General features: G+C 42.3%; 4 protein-coding genes across 5 annotated transcripts in view; 2 read left to right on the top strand and 2 right to left on the bottom strand.

Moving 5' to 3' along the window:
* Positions 1-3,177: 3,177 nt before the first annotated feature.
* LOC135699289 (RNA exonuclease 4) lies at positions 3,178-4,392 on the top strand. The gene is made up of 4 exons (XM_065219508.1): positions 3,178-3,393; positions 3,463-3,516; positions 3,585-3,957; positions 4,025-4,392. Exons 1-4 carry the CDS (start codon positions 3,360-3,362, stop codon positions 4,242-4,244), a joined length of 681 nt encoding a protein of 226 aa, XP_065075580.1. The 5' UTR covers positions 3,178-3,359; the 3' UTR covers positions 4,245-4,392.
* Positions 4,393-4,457: 65 nt separating this feature from the next.
* The window catches only part of Chrac-14 (DNA polymerase epsilon subunit 3 Chrac-14), a 115,452-nt gene continuing 104,397 nt past the window's right edge, over positions 4,458-15,512 (bottom strand). Inside the window, exons 2-3 of one of the 2 annotated variants that reach the window (XM_065219516.1) lie at positions 4,690-4,988; positions 4,458-4,619 (exon numbers count right to left, since the gene is read on the bottom strand). In XM_065219516.1, the coding sequence (XP_065075588.1) occupies positions 4,528-4,619; positions 4,690-4,960 (363 nt within the window). In that variant the 5' untranslated portion in view covers positions 4,961-4,988 and the 3' untranslated portion in view covers positions 4,458-4,527. Of the gene's footprint in view, positions 4,620-4,689; positions 5,061-15,512 lie in introns of those variants that run through there. The other variant, XM_065219515.1, reaches the window with a different exon arrangement.
* CCDC53 (Coiled-coil domain containing 53) lies at positions 6,010-6,635 on the top strand. The gene is made up of 2 exons (XM_065219462.1): positions 6,010-6,087; positions 6,156-6,635. Exons 1-2 carry the CDS (start codon positions 6,058-6,060, stop codon positions 6,594-6,596), a joined length of 471 nt encoding a protein of 156 aa, XP_065075534.1. The 5' UTR covers positions 6,010-6,057; the 3' UTR covers positions 6,597-6,635.
* On the bottom strand, positions 6,631-9,233 carry morula (anaphase promoting complex subunit morula). The gene is made up of 3 exons (XM_065219461.1): positions 9,105-9,233; positions 8,576-9,041; positions 6,631-8,514 (listed from the first exon to the last, which is right to left on the bottom strand). The coding sequence occupies exons 1-3, from the start codon at positions 9,162-9,164 to the stop codon at positions 6,680-6,682; spliced, it is 2,361 nt and encodes a 786-aa protein (XP_065075533.1). The 5' UTR covers positions 9,165-9,233; the 3' UTR covers positions 6,631-6,679.

Here is a 15,512-nt window from a genome sequence, read left to right as displayed (position 1 = left end):
TGGCAAATAGATTATCCCGGTTGAATCGAAGCGGTAGTTAAAAATGAAAGGTACATTGGGGTAAATGAAAAGTGGTGGGAAAAGTGGGTAAATGCCCAACCCATTACGGAACAAAGGATATTAAAAAAAAATGAATCCAGTTTAATAAATTTTAGTGGGTAGACAACAATTACCCACTTGCGCCACCAATTTATAACTTATACTGTTCGATCTTTCCTGAACGTGACATGTTAAAGAAGTTGATTGGTTTGTTGTTTTTATTCAAAAGTTTGAATAATCGATACTTATTTATTCACATGCCATGTGTTGAAATAAATTGATTAAATTTAAGTTTTACAATCGTTGCTGTTAGTTAATAGAATCAATGAAAAAATGAATTCTACTTCAACACATAGCAGATATGGCTTATCAATCATGTCCAGCTCTAATAATGGTTTAACAGATGAGAATTGACGGTTCCAAATCCGAGAAAATGTAGTTCATATTTACAACATGTTTACTATGTGCGCCATAATTCTGCGCATTTCGCCAAAATGTTGCAGGGTTTTACAGATTTATCTTAATTTATATTTTTACCATGCACAAGCGGCTAATACCTACCATCGTGTTCAATTCAATTCAAATTATATACAATTTCAAATTATTTTTGAAATTTTCAAAACAGGCTCTTTACGGCAGAATAAACACGTTCGGTGGGAAGCTACAAGATGAAACAGATGCCACAAGCTCGGCAACAAGTACAATGCGATTGGTTTGGAAAACCTTCACAATTTCTTGTTCAGATTCGATAGCCCTAAGAGTCTTAAGTTAGTGTTACATGGCCTAATCATAACGGTCGAAAAGTACTTATAACGCAACGATCGATAAAACCAAACAAACAACGAAGGGAAAGGTTCCATGATTGTCAATCTGACTTCTTTCTGTAACATGTCGAACGAATCATCCTAAATGCGCATCAACGTGTGACATAATTAATAGTGCAGTATAATGCGAAAATGATGGAATCGGTTTCTACATTGGAGAAATAATCAGCGGCTGTTTTTTCCACCGTTGACGACATTAATTTATAGGTGAATCATTTTTGCAATGATCTTCTCTTTTTCCAAGACCATATCTTGATGCCTACAAAACAAAAGAAACATTTAAAATAGCTGTTAAAGCTTAAAATATTAATACTGCAGTTTTCAAATATTCACACAAAATCCTTGACGACATCCGATAAATAAACAACTAAAATGTGTTTAGCAACGGTGGTAACAATCTAATGCAAAATATAGGTTAAGTATTTTTAAGTATTTCCAGGTATCTTAGGTATTTGTAAAAACTTTCTGAGTATAACGCGAGAAATATAAAGTTTAGAGTGGGATGCCCCTAGTATCGATCAATGTTATTCAAGCTGACGTATGAAATAATTATGTAATAGCAAAAAGCAGATACAATATTACATCAATGGATGTAATTTTGTTCGCAAAATCGATGTACATCGTACAACGTTATATTACACAACCGATGGATTGACCTGGTTGCAGCAGTTTGGATGTAATAGTCAACAACTTTTTTTTCTGTGTAGAGGTGGACAGTTCAGATTGTATGCGGGGCAGGTCCTTACACTGTCAGGAGAGAATGTCAGCGATGTTGTACTGTGCAAAAAGATTAGCTAACTCATGCGGTGAATCAGCAGAGGAATTCTTAAAAGTCATCTCGGCAGGAATACGATTGAATTGCTTACGGCTACGTATAAACGACCAAAAGTATGAAGGGTCTTGCTTCCCGGTCAGCTCCATTCGTCTGATGTAGCGATGTTGCTCAGTCCGGCAATCGCTGTAATTTCATTACTTCTAAAAATTCAAAATTTAATATCTAAAGTGTACCACAGTGTGCCAGTGACACAGCGTGTAAACTACAATAGTTTTGTCTTTTGTTTTGCCGTTTTAATCCCTTTTCAATTAATTCCAGATTCAGTCCAGAGTCAATGTTAAAATAAGAGTCCCGCCAAGAGTGAAGCCAGAAGTACCAATTGAACTGTCAAGCGTGGTACCAAACGAGCAAAGTAAATAAACATTATTGTTCCCACAGCCAGTGAACTACAAGTATTGCATTCATTATTGACAATATTTTAGTAATTTTAGACGAAAAACATTTCTTCGCTTTACTTAGTACATTGTGGTATTTATAAAATATACCAAGCACTTGTTTGAACATTTTTCAGCTTCTATAATTGTTTTTGTCTACCAGGAGCTCCATTATCGACATGTAATTTTTCACTTCTGAATGAAAGTCATCCGATGCTAACGCAAAATATCTGGTTGCCGTTTACTCTGACGAAAAATAAATCACAAACAGTGCTGCTGCTCGCGCCGGTGGTGTAGTGGTAAGCGTGACTGCTTTTTAACACCCCGATGGGTCTGGGTTCAATCCCAGCCGAGGTCGGTGGGATTTTTCTGAGGCATAAAAATATCTGGTCACGTCTTCCTTCGGAAGGGAAGTAAAGCCATAGAGATAACTCTAAGACTAGTAGGTCCCGAAGAAACGTGCTCAACTTTTTGGCTCAGCTTTGGTACTATCTTCGGTCCCAAGCTAATCGATTCACCCCTCGAAACATAGGAAAAACGAATAACCCCTCATTTCATCGGTCAAACTTTCATAGCGAATCAAAATAAACATTGCGTAGTACTAGAATTTCGACTAGAATGGGATATGTTAATCGTTTGCTTGGGACCAATAGGCTAGTCAAGTAGTGAGCCAATTTAAAATCGTTAGTTTCGTATTGATTGTTGGTAAAGCCGTTGGTCCCGGCCCATGTGTGTTGAATGGGTGCGATATCCTACGCAGGTGTGGAAGCTGCCTTCCTGCACATTCGATTGCCGTCAATGGATGGCAATCGATGTCCGTCGGTCATTGGCACTAGATTGCGGAACAGAGACCGACGTTAAATAAAGGAAAGAAAAAAACAGTGCTGCTTGTTCGCCACATTTTCTCTTGGCGGGACTCTTATTATAACATCGACTCTGATTCAGTCCTGGAAACACTTGCTCATTCGACCTAAACGCGGTTGACCTATTACCCTTCAGCCCCTTTCGTCCATTTTGGATATTTTGACAGTTGATGGTAACCAAAAACCGAAAGAGTCGAGAAAACAAAATGTCAGAAGTTCCTCCATTATAGGATGGTCAGAAAGTGGCCGTGTGAAATTTTCTGCAAAACAAACTGCAGTTTTATCCATCGAAGACCTTGAAAATTAGCAAACTATTAAATATTTATGTGTAATGGCTTTGCCTTCGATAAAAGTGGTTCTTATCATCTAATCATTCTAAATTTCCGTCGCATTGTAGCAGAAAATCGAAAATTGTGGACAAAACATGGGCAACGAAGTGGAATCAGGAAGCAGTTCTGGTAGGTGAACGCTCAAGCTGAAGGTTACAATGTTTGTAAACAGTGCTGGTATTCCATCTTCCATTCCAGATACTGCGGACATTGAGAACATATTGAACATAAGGAATCTTTCGATAACCAACGGTCAGTTCGCGAGCATGAAGTTAAAGGCTGTTCTATGATTATTGATGGTATCTTTTTATTTACTATAGAAAATCAATTTGGTAAAAAGAGCAACGGTAAGAAACGATCTCAACCTAAGGTTTATGCTACCGAGCTATCGGACTGTCTTGCGCTGGATTGTGAATTTGTCGGCACTGGAACAGATGGCAAGGAGCACATGCTGGCCAGGGTATCGATTGTGAACGAAAGGGGAGAAGTTGTTCTGGACAGCTACGTTAAACCGCAGAAAACTGTGATAGACTTTAGAACGGAGATAAGCGGAATACGGCCGGAGCTGATGGAATCCGGCCAAGATTTTAGTTCGGTTAGAGAAACGGTGAAATTACTCTTGCATGGACGAGTCCTCGTTGGGCACGCATTAAAAAATGACATGCTGGTGCTAAATTTGCGACACCCTCGGCAGTAAGTTTTTCCGGTCGTACCATCTTGGGGCAGTCGATATTTTGTAATGCTCTATTATTATTTTTAGAATGACTCGTGACACGGCTAGGTTCAATCCTATTGCCCGGCGAATACGAGCGCTAGGCACTCCAAGTTTGAAGAATCTGTCCAAACTGATTCTAGGAGAGGAAATTCAAACAGGAATACATGACTCGGTTCAGGACGCCTCTGCCGCCATGAAGATCTACAGGATCTTCCAAGATGAATGGGAAAAATCTTTAAGAAAGACTGGCCGCATTCGAAGATGACAAAACAATAATTGTAGACAGAAGTAAATATGTTAGGGTGAACAGCCGTTATGTTTAATGTTTGGGACAGTAGCTAGATTTCTTTAATTATTTTCAATTCAACGGATGTAATATAGACATATTTAAAACAAATAAACTGAATTATGTACAACCAAAACAAATGGGAATTTACAGAAATGATGGCCATTCGGATGAAGCAAGATGCTCAAGTGATCTTATTAAATAATCAGATTTAATCAAACAATCTTACGTCTAATGTGTTCCAGTCTTGGACCTTCTAATACTAATCGTCTTCGTGACCCTCTTCCATCGGTTCCCCATTCTCCGGTTTAACACCCTTCTTGTCCTTTTTATTCTTTGCTGCTTTCCGATAATCTAAGAGTGGGAAGTTATTGATTAAAGAAAAGTTCTCCGACACCCATCCATACTTTCAAACCCGTCTTACTTTCCAGATCCTTTCTCAGCGGAGTTATGAAGCTGTCGAATTCAATCTGCATCAGACCAGCAAAGACATGGTCCACAGTCAAGGTTTTTTGCTTTTTCTTTTCGGCCTCATCTGTAGCAGCCGAGGTCAGGTACAGTACAAATACAGAAGTGGCGCGCGTCAAAGCCACCCGGGATTCGCTGGAGATCTTAACATCCGAAGGAAGAGCTTCCTTCATCAATCGCGTTACGACAGAGTTCGGAAGATTCAGATCTTCAATTCTTTCGACCATTTTGGAGCTATTTCTTCAGTTTATTTAGCTGAGTGTTGCAGTAATTAATGGAAAATTTTAACTTTAACAATCACTCAAATACAGTGCGTGGAAAACCGCGGGGAAACTATTCTGCGTCTTCAGTTTGACTTTGACAGGATCGTTCACATTAGATTCAACCCGGATTACACTCGGCTGTCAAACATGGCGTAGCTTACAATGCTTGATTTTTATAGCAACTCGGTAAATTGGTAAAATCCGTTTCACGACTTGAAAGTTTCTTTTTCTTGTTTGTATACTAGAAATACTCTGAGGGAGAGATGGGTGGAGAAAACAAAATACAATTCGGCAGCAAGGATTAAATCCAAGGATTAAATTTATTTTGCAGCTCTTGCTAGAAGCTAGCATTTCACATTTTGATTCGATTTACGTGCAAAATAATAATTGAGTGCATCGCAATATTTTACACATTTTTTGGTGCCATTAATTAACCAACTAAGATCAATTAATCAATAGAGTTAAGGCCCAAACGCAATGTGGACGGAAGCGGAACGGAAACGGAAAGTTTGACAGTTGTCACAAATGACATCAAGATGCCTAACCGAAGTCGATTTGGTTGCAACAGGTTTCAACAAGTTTTCAATCCGACAAGTTGGCTTACTCAGAACGGGCTTTTCCGCTGCCGTTGCCGTTCCGCTTCCGCTGTCATTGAGCTTGGGCCTTTAGAATAATGTTTTTGTTTTCTGACATGATTCCCCTGATTTGCTCGATACCTAAGAGGAAGAGGTAAAAATTGGCTTCTTCCTCTTTTATTTCTATCTCTATCTTTATCTATCTCTATCTCTATCTTACGCACATGAAATCGGCCAATCAGGAGCTGGTTCACGTTTGACAGAAAAGTGGTTCATTTTCGCCCCCATATTGTCACCTCTTCCCTTAGCTCGATACCGCTATTTGACACCTCGTTTGACACCTCAATTGGTTCCCGAAATTCTATCCGCCAGACTATGGGAGCTATAGATGACTCTGGTTTGTACTAATAAAAAAAAAAACAGTAAATTATTTGGTATTGTATTCAGTTTGTTTGGATATTTTTTCCCATTTATTTTAGAAATAATATGGAAACTGTTGGTTTGGAAAAGCATGAGGTACTATTTTATTCATATCTATTGCTATTTGACTATATTTTCCAACGTGTTTTTTTTTTCTCGCTTAGCTTCCCCCAACGAATCAAAAGCGGATGGTAGCCTTCATCAATCACTTTGTACTGAGTACCGTAAATTTCCTCAACAAATTCGCCACAGATTGCGAGACCAAATTTGTCCGATATGAACATAAAATACAAAGCTTGGAAGCATCCCTGTCGATCGTGGAGGCAAAATTGGCTTCGATAGATGCATTGCGGAATGGATCCGACATTGCAGGGAATCAACAACCGGAAGTCGCAATCAAGCCGGAAGGTAATAGCCCGGAAGAGGATTCCAAATCGGAAATCAATCAAACCGTAGAAGAATCATCAAAAGAGGAGGTAATTGAAAGGGATCCACAGTACGAAAGGTATTTCAAAATGCTTCAAGTTGGAGTTCCCATGCCGGCTGTGAAGAATAAGATCAAAGTCGAAGGTTTGGATCCTGATTATATCGATGCCTTTTTGTGATATTCTGTTTGCATTTAAGACTGTTACATTTTACGAAAACTTCTTGACGTATATTTCAATCAGTTGAATAAATCTTCGAAATCCTAAACTTTAGGTAGTTGATATACTCCTCCAGCGTAGACAAGTTTGTGTTCCCGTACCTTCCTTTGCAGGATATTCTTCAATTCTTCTGCGGTAAATTCCACTTGTGATGCAAACATCTTCAACATCTGGTGGATACGTTCCAGTGGCAGCGAGTCCAAATTCGTAAGCATGGCTTCGATGTACGACCAAAAAACCTGCAGTTCCTCCTCACGTTGGTCACTAGCCGACTCCATAGCACTTTCCGCCTCATCGTCTTCGCACATTTCCGGTGGTTGAGCTTGCAGTTCTTCTGCTGTTTCCGTCTTGCTGTTGCGATCATTCAGTACGAAATAGTTTTCTTTAGATTCCCGAATTAAACCTTGAGATTGCCAAAATACCAGACGTTTTCGCAGAATCGATGGTGGCATGTTCATTTTATGACCCAACTTATCCAGTTCCCACTCGTTTTGCTCGCTGAAGTGGATCGCAATGGTTGCTTGAGCCGGAGTCACTTGCATTTCGGTCGTTTTGCCATCCAGTTCAAGGTCGATGGTGACCTTTCCGTTGAGTGGAGTCCAGTGGAGAGTACGGTTGTCTTTAAACGATTCGAAAGCCTTTTTGTAATGGTCAAACATATCCTTGATAGCTGGAGGCAAATCCATAGTTTCCTTTTTAAAGGTAGGCCAAAACTGAGAAGATACGACCAAAGCAGTCAACTCGAAAGGTCGCTCCTGAACGAAGCCTGACTCTTCCGATAGTATGTGGGAATTGATCCGCTTAGAATCGTTGATATCCTTAAGCATAACCTCGCAACTGTGCAGCATTGTTTCGCCAAATCGAAGTTTAAGCAATTCTAAATTACGTATCTCCTTTTCCGGATTGGAATCCAATTGGGACAGCAATCTCTCCGCCAGCAGATTACGGTATTCGTTCACAAACAGTTCCTTGCTTCCGTAAATATCCACCACCATTGAAATGATATCCGAAGGTCTACCGGATCGAGCATCCTTAGCCATCATGGCATCCGCATTCACCGGATCAGGGTTCCAATTTTCCCAATCAGTGAGCTCCAACTTTTCGTTGGTATTTTCCTTCGTCTTCACGTTTTCACTTTTCGCAAGCTCCTCCGAAAGATCCGAACAGCCTTCTTCCGTCAATCCAGTGACCACGCATCGAACTGTATCCGGTCTACTTCTGAGATACTCTTTCACCGGTTCTGTGATCGTCTGCAGCAACACCCCCGTTTGTTCCAGATGCCGCAATGACTTGATCGCAGCTACATAACCGGTCAAAATATCCGGCGTATCAACTCCTGGGTGCAGTAACTTATTCTCCAACGTTAGTTTCACAGTCTTCACCAGATGGCTCTTCAAATCGATTTTCTCCAAGCACTTCTTCAGATCATCGATTGCTGCCTGCGACATTGGAAAGTCAATGATAATCCCGAAAAATTGATCTATGATCGTATTCGCATAATTCTCGTACAAATAGAAGCTCAACTTCGTCTGAAAATTGCTGATCGCCTCCTCAATCTTACTATTCCCCGGCGTAATCGTCAGCGATCCTCGGTTGTAGATCCTGGTCAACCACTGCAACACTATCGTGTTCAGCCATCGCTCAAGTGATGCCACATGCGACACGGAAAAGTTCTCCTTCGTTTCCCCTATTTTGGCATCGATCCTCTCCTGAATCAAGGTGGTCAGAGTGAATCCAGCAATCTTATCCAATAATCCCATCGCAGCGAGGTACTGATTCGTGCTTGTAAAGGCATTTGCCAAACTCTGACACTGACATAGGTTCGATTCTAGTCCACAGGCAGTGCATTGAAATGCGTCCGGTACTTCCATAGAATCATCTACAACCCGAAAAATCATTACATCACCCTCTAAAACCTCCATTAATCTACAAGTACTCACCACCCTCAGAATGGGTCAGCGCAAACACCTTGAATGCAATGCTGTAAAACTCGTAAACCAGATCGTTAAAATCGATCGGAAGCTGTGCCAGAAGTGCACACCGGAACAGTCGATAGAATTCACTCAAATCACTCGGTTTCTTCGCCACGTCCACCGGAAGCGGTACGCCCTTCTTCAGCTTTTCCAATCGTTTCAACTGAAGATAGTATCGCCCGAAGTCTTGATAAAGTTCTCGAACGGCAAGTTGGAAGCGGAAAAAATGTTGGTTCGTATTCTTCGCTTGGCCCGGCAAACTGGATTCCGAGTTCTGCTGGAAGTGTCGCCAAAATTTCGGAACCGTCTCATGGCGTAATAAGCGGTCTATTTTTAGGAAAACCGTTTCGTAGATTATCGGAATTGTCCGAAGCTGTTCCAGCTGGATCGAAAGTTGGGAAATTTGATCGTCGCTGACATGAATGATCGCAAGCTAAGATGAAACCTTTATTACATGACCAAGTTCAATAAATCAACTCTAATTCGTAAAACGTACCTTATCCTGAAGAACAGGAAAAACGTTGTACAACGCAATGCACAGATTTTCGCTGAGCATAATAATGTAGTTCTAATATTATTTATGATTTGGTGCAGAAAACCATAATCTGAAATCAACTGGCTGCATCTGTTTTGTTTATGCGATTTAAGTCCGGCATCTGAGCTGTCAAATAAAGGTATTGGTAAAATTATCGACCGATAACCTTGCTATAAATTGACATGTTCAGGTCTTGATACACCAAAACATTGTACACGGCGGATGAGAACAACCCAAATTTGAGTTTAGTTCACTCATAAATCTCATACAGTGGAAGAACTCAGCTATGAGTAAATTTGCCTCCAGGTTTGTCCAGAAAAAAAAACCCGAATATGAGAAAAGTAAAGATTGGATTCACTCAGTCTATTGCAACTATTCCTGGACTAAGTAATTTTTTTGTCAATTTTCCTCATTTTCCACAAGAAAACATTAACCAAATTTACACATCGCTGAGCTCCTGTACTTTCTGCGATTAAGAGAAAACTAAACTCAAATTCGGGTTATTTTCATTCGCCGTGAACACGGTGTTTGGGGGAAAAAATAATCATGTTCAAACCTGGGTACTGCGGCGTGGATCGATTTTATTTTGCAAGCCAATGGAAAACTGCTTGAAAAATTCCTCAAAATTAAAATTGTTTTGCTCTTTCTCAGTTGAATCCCGCCAAACAACCCTTCCACTCACTTGCTATAAAAAATATTATTCGGAATTATGCAATCGTTAGATGCGATAATGCTATGTTTTACTTGTAAGTAACAAGACGAAGTAGTAAAGTATGTGTTTGACTCATAAAACCTGTCAATTTCGCTTTGAGAGCGTCACAATTAGCGATCTTATGATTCGTGAGCGTTCACTCAGAGTGAGCGCTCACGAGTCGTTAAATCGCTGATTGTGACGCACTGAAAGCAATTTTGACAGGTTTTATGTGTCTTACATATACTTCATGACCTCTTCTTGTAACTTACAAGTACTAATTAGTATTATCCTATATCATGATTTCATAATTCCGGAAAACATTTTTTCATAGCAAGTGAGTGGAAGTAACCCTGCCGCCAAAAGCTCTGAGCCAGGAGTGCTCGAGCTACCATGACTCTACCAAAGTTTACTTACATACATGTTTCGCCAAAGTATGTTTGAATGAAATTTAAAGTTCAGATGAGTCATAAAAACTATGCTGGATTTTATACTTTCATCACTGAGCCTGCTGGTTTTTGTCTTTGAGCTTAAAATTAAGAATGTGTTATGAAAAAGTGGGCTACAAAATGGTGAGTTGACAGCCTGGAAGGAGCGGAATACCTAGCCCTGGTCCTCACAAGTTCCTACTTCACGCCTCCTCGAGTCATATGATAACAAAAGACTACCAGCTGAAACATGGACACAGCTGATTGGCGTAGCCTGGGCAATGTTGCCAGTCCGGCAATAGCAAAGTGAAGAGGTGCGACGCGAACACTGGCGCGGTAACCATAGTACGGTGATAGAGGAAATGCTTCACCAAACCTGAGCTTCTGCTCACCATGGAGGTGTGGCTCAAAACGGCGTCTGTTATCCATGTTAGGAGCGGCTGATCACCGTCCTAGTCCCAGCGTGGGACTCTAAACAGAGCTGTGCACGATGGTCCCCCGGCGAGACAGGGGGTTGGGGCAGGCCCAACAAGCCGCCCTGGAAAAAAAAAACAAAGTTGCAAATACCGAAGATAGAAATACGGATCGGAACAATCGGCACAGACCGACGCGACGAAATAAGGACTACGATTGGAAACTCGGAACATGGAACTGCAAATCGCTCGGCTTCCCGGGTTGCGATAGGTTAGTCTATGACGAACTTCAACCACGCAACTTCGAAGTCGTAGCACTGCAGGAACTTTGCTGGACGGGACAAAAGGTATGGAAAAGCGGGCATCGAGCGGCTACTTTCTACCAGAGCTGTGGCACCACCAACGAGCTGGGAACCGGCTTTGTAGTGCTGGGTAAGATGCGCCAACGCGTGATTGGTTGGCAGCCGATCAACGCGAGGATGTGCAAGTTGAGGATTAAGGGCCGTTTCTTCAACTATATCATCATCAACGTGCACTGCCCACACGAAGGGAGACCCGACGACGAGAAAGAAGCGTTCTATGCGCAGCTGGAGCAGGTGTACGAAGGCTGTTCGCAACGGGACGTCAAAATCGTCATCGGCGACATGAACGCTCAGGTAGGACGGGAGGCAATGTATAGACCGGCAATCGGGCCAAACAGCCTGCATGCCGTATCGAACGACAACGGCCAACGATGCGTGCACTTTGCAGCCTGCCGGGATATGGTAGTTCGAAGTACCTTTTTTCCCCGCAAGGATATCCACAAAGCCACCTGGAGATCACCTGACCAACACACAGAAAACCAAATCGATCACGTTCTAATCGACGGGAAATTCTTCTCCGACATTATCAACGTCCGCACGTACCGCAGTGCGAACATAGATTCGGACCACTACCTAGTTGCAGTATGCATGCGCTCAAAACTCTCGAAGGTGCATAACACACGTCGAAGTCGAACGCCACGACCCAACATTGAGCAACTACGGGACACCGGAGTTGCCCAGGACTACGCGCAGCAGCTGGAAGTTGCACTACCCACGGAAGATGGCTGGAGGGACATCCGTTCAGCCATAGGTAGTACTGCTGCAGCGGCACTAGCACTGCAATCCCGGACCGAAGAAATGACTGGTTTGACGGCGAATGCAAACTGTTAGTAGAGGAGAAGAATGCAGCACGGGCGAGAATGCTGCAACACCGCACGAGATTGAATGTGGAGCGATACAGACAAGCGCGGAACAGACAAAACTCGGTTTTCCGAAGGAAGAAGCGTCAGCAGGAAGACCGAGATCGCGAGGCGATGGAAAATCTGTACCGCGTAAACGACACACGCAAGTTCTACGAGAAGCTAAATAGTTCACGCAAAGCCGATATGTGCAAGGACTTGGACGGTAACCTTCTCACGAACGAGTGTGAGGTGATTGAGAGGTGGAAGCAGTACTATGACGAGCACCTCAACGGTGAAGCAGCAGAAAACGAAGGTGGCACGGCAACAGACCTTGGAGCACGCGCAGAAGACGACAGGCTACCGGCCCCTGATCTTCAAGAAGTTGAGGAGGAGATCGGTCGGCTGAAGAACAACAAAGCAACTGGTGTAGATCAACTACCAAGTGAGCTATTGAAATACGGTGGTGAAGCACTGGCTAGAGCGCTGCACTGAGTAATTGCCAAGATTTGGCAGGAGGAGATATTACCGGAGAAGTGGATGGAAGGTGTCGTATGCCCAATCTACAAAAAGGGCGACAAGTTGGATTGCAGCAACTACCGCGCGATCACAATGCTGAGCGCCGCCTACAAGGTACTCTCCCAAATTCTATGCCGCCGTCTGTCACCATATGCAAGAGAGTTCGTGGGGCAATACCAGGCGGGATTCATGGGTGCCCGCGCTACCACGGACCAAATTTTCGCGATTCGGCAGGTTCTGCAGAAATGCCGCGAATACAACGTGCCCACACATCATTTGTTCATCGATTTCAAATCCGCATACGACACAATCGATCGAGATCAGCTATGGCAGATTATGCACGAGTACGGATTTCCGGATAAACTGACGCGATTGGTCAAGGCGACGATGGATCGAGTGATGTGCGTTGTTCGAGTCCCTTTGAATCTCGAAGGGGGTTACGGCAGGGTGATGGACTTTCGTGTCTGCTGTTCAACATCGCGTTAGAAGATATGATCAGAAGAGCTGGGATAGACACGAGTGGCACGATATTCAGGAAGTCCATCCAGCTCCTTGATTTCGCCGATGACATTGACACTATGGCACGGAACTTTGAGATGATGGTGGAAACGTACATCAGACTGAAGGCTGAAGCTAGACGGATTGGACTTGCCATCAACGCATCAAAGACAAAATACATGAAAGCAAGAGGTTCTAGGGAAGACAATGTTAGCCTCCCACCCCGAGTTCAGATTGACGGTGACGAAATCGAGGTGGTCGATGAGTTCGTGTATTTGGGCTCACTGGTGACCGCCGAAAATGATACCAGCAGAGAAATTCAAAGACGCATTATGGCAGGAAATCGTGCCTACTTTGGACCATACCGGGTAAATGTCCAAATCCAAATCAAACAAAAGCAACAGGCGAGTCTTGCTATATTTAAATACAATATTTACAGTAACAGCAACCTGTGGAAACTAACGATTTTAAATTGGTTTACTACTTGACTAGCCTATTGGTCCCAAGCAAATCGATTAACTTACCCCATTCTTGTCAAAATTCTAGTACAACACAATGTTTGTTTTGATTCGCTATGAAAGTTTGACAGATAAAAAGAGGGGTTCGTAGATTTTCCTATGTTTCGAGAGGTGCATCGATTAGCTTGGGACCGAAGATAGTACCAGAGTTGAGCACGTTTTTTCGGGACCTTCTAGTCTTAGAGTTGCCTCTATGGTAACACTTTCAAATTCCGATTTTTTAATGAATCTTTTTTAACTCAGTCAGAGTTTAACCACAGACAAACAGACATAACACTCGCAAATTGTTCATCGAACAAGCATTTAACGGACAATTTAAAAGTATCGTAGTTGGTAGTACCGCCACCTGTGGCGCGCATAGTCAATCCCCTTGCGTTTGACGTTTACACACTACCGCCATCTTTTCAGCGTAGTGCCCACCACAGTATACTCAACAGATGGCGGTTACGTTTCAGCGACGATGTTTTACAGTGAGAAATATTCAATGTGTTATGTCTGTTTGTCTGTGGTTTAACCAACCGGTGAACACTCGTGTTTATTTCAGTTACCATGGAGACGTAATTTGTGATTAGCCCCGGTCCCTTTCAAATTGTATCATTATTTATGAACGGTTCTTATATTTGAAATGACGTTTCACATTCATCTAGTGATGTCCGATTTTCATTCGAATAATCGTTTAATCGATTAACGAACCGAAAAGTAAACTATTTATAATCGGTTACATCATGCCGATATAAGCATTAACATCACCACAGGATCATCACCGATCGTTTCAAACATGTGCTGCACTCTCATTGGTATAAAAATGGCAGCACAGCGAACAAAAAATAATCGATTAGTTGTTAATCGAGTAATTAAAAAATGGGACATCTCTGATTTTAGTGTGATTGTTTTGATAAAAATGAGCGCAAAATTTCATCTCTTCCGAGGGGGCAGCACAACTACAAAATTACCTTGAATACGGAGGGTTTTCATTGGATGAAAGGGACCGTGAAAGAAGACACTAAAATAGAAAGTTTTTCTTCCGACAGTTTCATCTTAGTATTCATCTTTGGTTTAACGGAATTCTAGTTTTGATTTTTGCTGTGCAGTTCATTTTTATTAATCGAGCCTGGATTAAATCGTATTTCTCTAACAATTCCATCTTTGGAAACATGGTTAATCATTGAATAATTGGGTAATTCCAAAGTAATTCCTATTTATTCAAGTAATCGTAGTAAATTCGGTAATTTAGAATAATAAATGTAATTTCAAAATAATAAAGTAATTTGAATTAATTGAAAAATAATCAGAGTCATTTTCGGTAACCTGACTGGTACTGAATCCCACAGTCAGTCTATTCGAGCTACAGTGAAGATCGCTACAGCTGCTAACGAGATGATAATCATTGGCGACTTCAATCTACCGGCAATTTCTTGGCGGTCATCTTACGGTAGATTCCTGTATCCGGACCACAACTGTTCTACATTTCACTCTGGAGCTGTAAGCCTTTTGGATCATTACAGTATCGCCACTCTGAAGCAAATCAGCCACGTGGTTAATGAGAACAATCGTAGCTTAGACCTTTGCTTCGTCACTGCTCAGGATACTGCTCCGCATTTGTCTATGGCTGTTTCTCCGCAGATAAAGACTGTTCCACACCATCCTCCTTTAGTTATTGCACTTGTAGGCAACCAAATTCCTGAGGTCATTCCACCTCCCTTAGAGGATTCCTACGGTTTTCGAAATGCTGACTACGGCAGCATCGGGGAACTTCTTTCGAATTTAGACTGGCACAGGATACTCGTCCCTGCCGATGTCAATGCAGCTGCCCAAACGCTCTTGCATATTTTGGCTTGGCTGCGAGTGACACGTTCCGAAAAAAAGTTCCTAGACAAGGTAATCATCATTGGTGTAGTGGTAAGCGTGATTACCTCTCACCCCAGCAGGCCTGGGTTCAATCCCAGTCGGCGCCACCGGGATGTTCTGAGGCATAACATCTCTGATCACGCCTTCCTTCGGATGGGAAGTAAAGCCGTTGGTCCCCGGTTCATGAGTTGATGGGTCGATAGGTAGGGTCCAGCTGCCTTCCTGGCACGTCGGTAGCATTGGTGCTCAGCAC

The sequence above is a fragment of the Ochlerotatus camptorhynchus genome, unplaced genomic scaffold (genome assembly GCF_037179485.1).
Source record: "Ochlerotatus camptorhynchus isolate MF236.1 unplaced genomic scaffold, CSIRO-AGI_Acam_v1.1 ptg000105l, whole genome shotgun sequence".
In the NCBI taxonomy this organism is placed as follows: Eukaryota; Metazoa; Arthropoda; class Insecta; order Diptera; family Culicidae; genus Ochlerotatus; species Ochlerotatus camptorhynchus.
Note: the sequence above shows the minus strand (reverse complement) of the source record. Positions and strands in the feature narration are given on the sequence as shown.

What these genes read in the sequence shown, in the direction of transcription:
- LOC135699289 (XM_065219508.1), top strand. Translation starts at nt 3,360, where the DNA reads ATGGGCAACGAAGTGGAATCAGGAAGCAGTTCTG. An exon ending in GGAATCAGGAAGCAGTTCTG is followed by an intron (nt 3,394 to 3,462) that starts GTAGGTGAACGC and finishes CTTCCATTCCAG; the next exon opens with ATACTGCGGACATTGAGAAC. An exon ending in GAATCTTTCGATAACCAACG is followed by an intron (nt 3,517 to 3,584) that starts GTCAGTTCGCGA and finishes TATTTACTATAG; the next exon opens with AAAATCAATTTGGTAAAAAG.
- CCDC53 (XM_065219462.1), top strand. Translation starts at nt 6,058, where the DNA reads ATGGAAACTGTTGGTTTGGAAAAGCATGAG. An exon ending in TTGGTTTGGAAAAGCATGAG is followed by an intron (nt 6,088 to 6,155) that starts GTACTATTTTAT and finishes TTTCTCGCTTAG; the next exon opens with CTTCCCCCAACGAATCAAAA.
- morula (XM_065219461.1), bottom strand. Translation starts at nt 9,164, where the DNA reads ATGCTCAGCGAAAATCTGTGCATTGCGTTGTACAACGTTTTTCCTGTT. An exon ending in TTCCTGTTCTTCAGGATAAG is followed by an intron (nt 9,042 to 9,104) that starts GTACGTTTTACG and finishes GTTTCATCTTAG; the next exon opens with CTTGCGATCATTCATGTCAG. An exon ending in GCTGACCCATTCTGAGGGTG is followed by an intron (nt 8,515 to 8,575) that starts GTGAGTACTTGT and finishes TTCGGGTTGTAG; the next exon opens with ATGATTCTATGGAAGTACCG.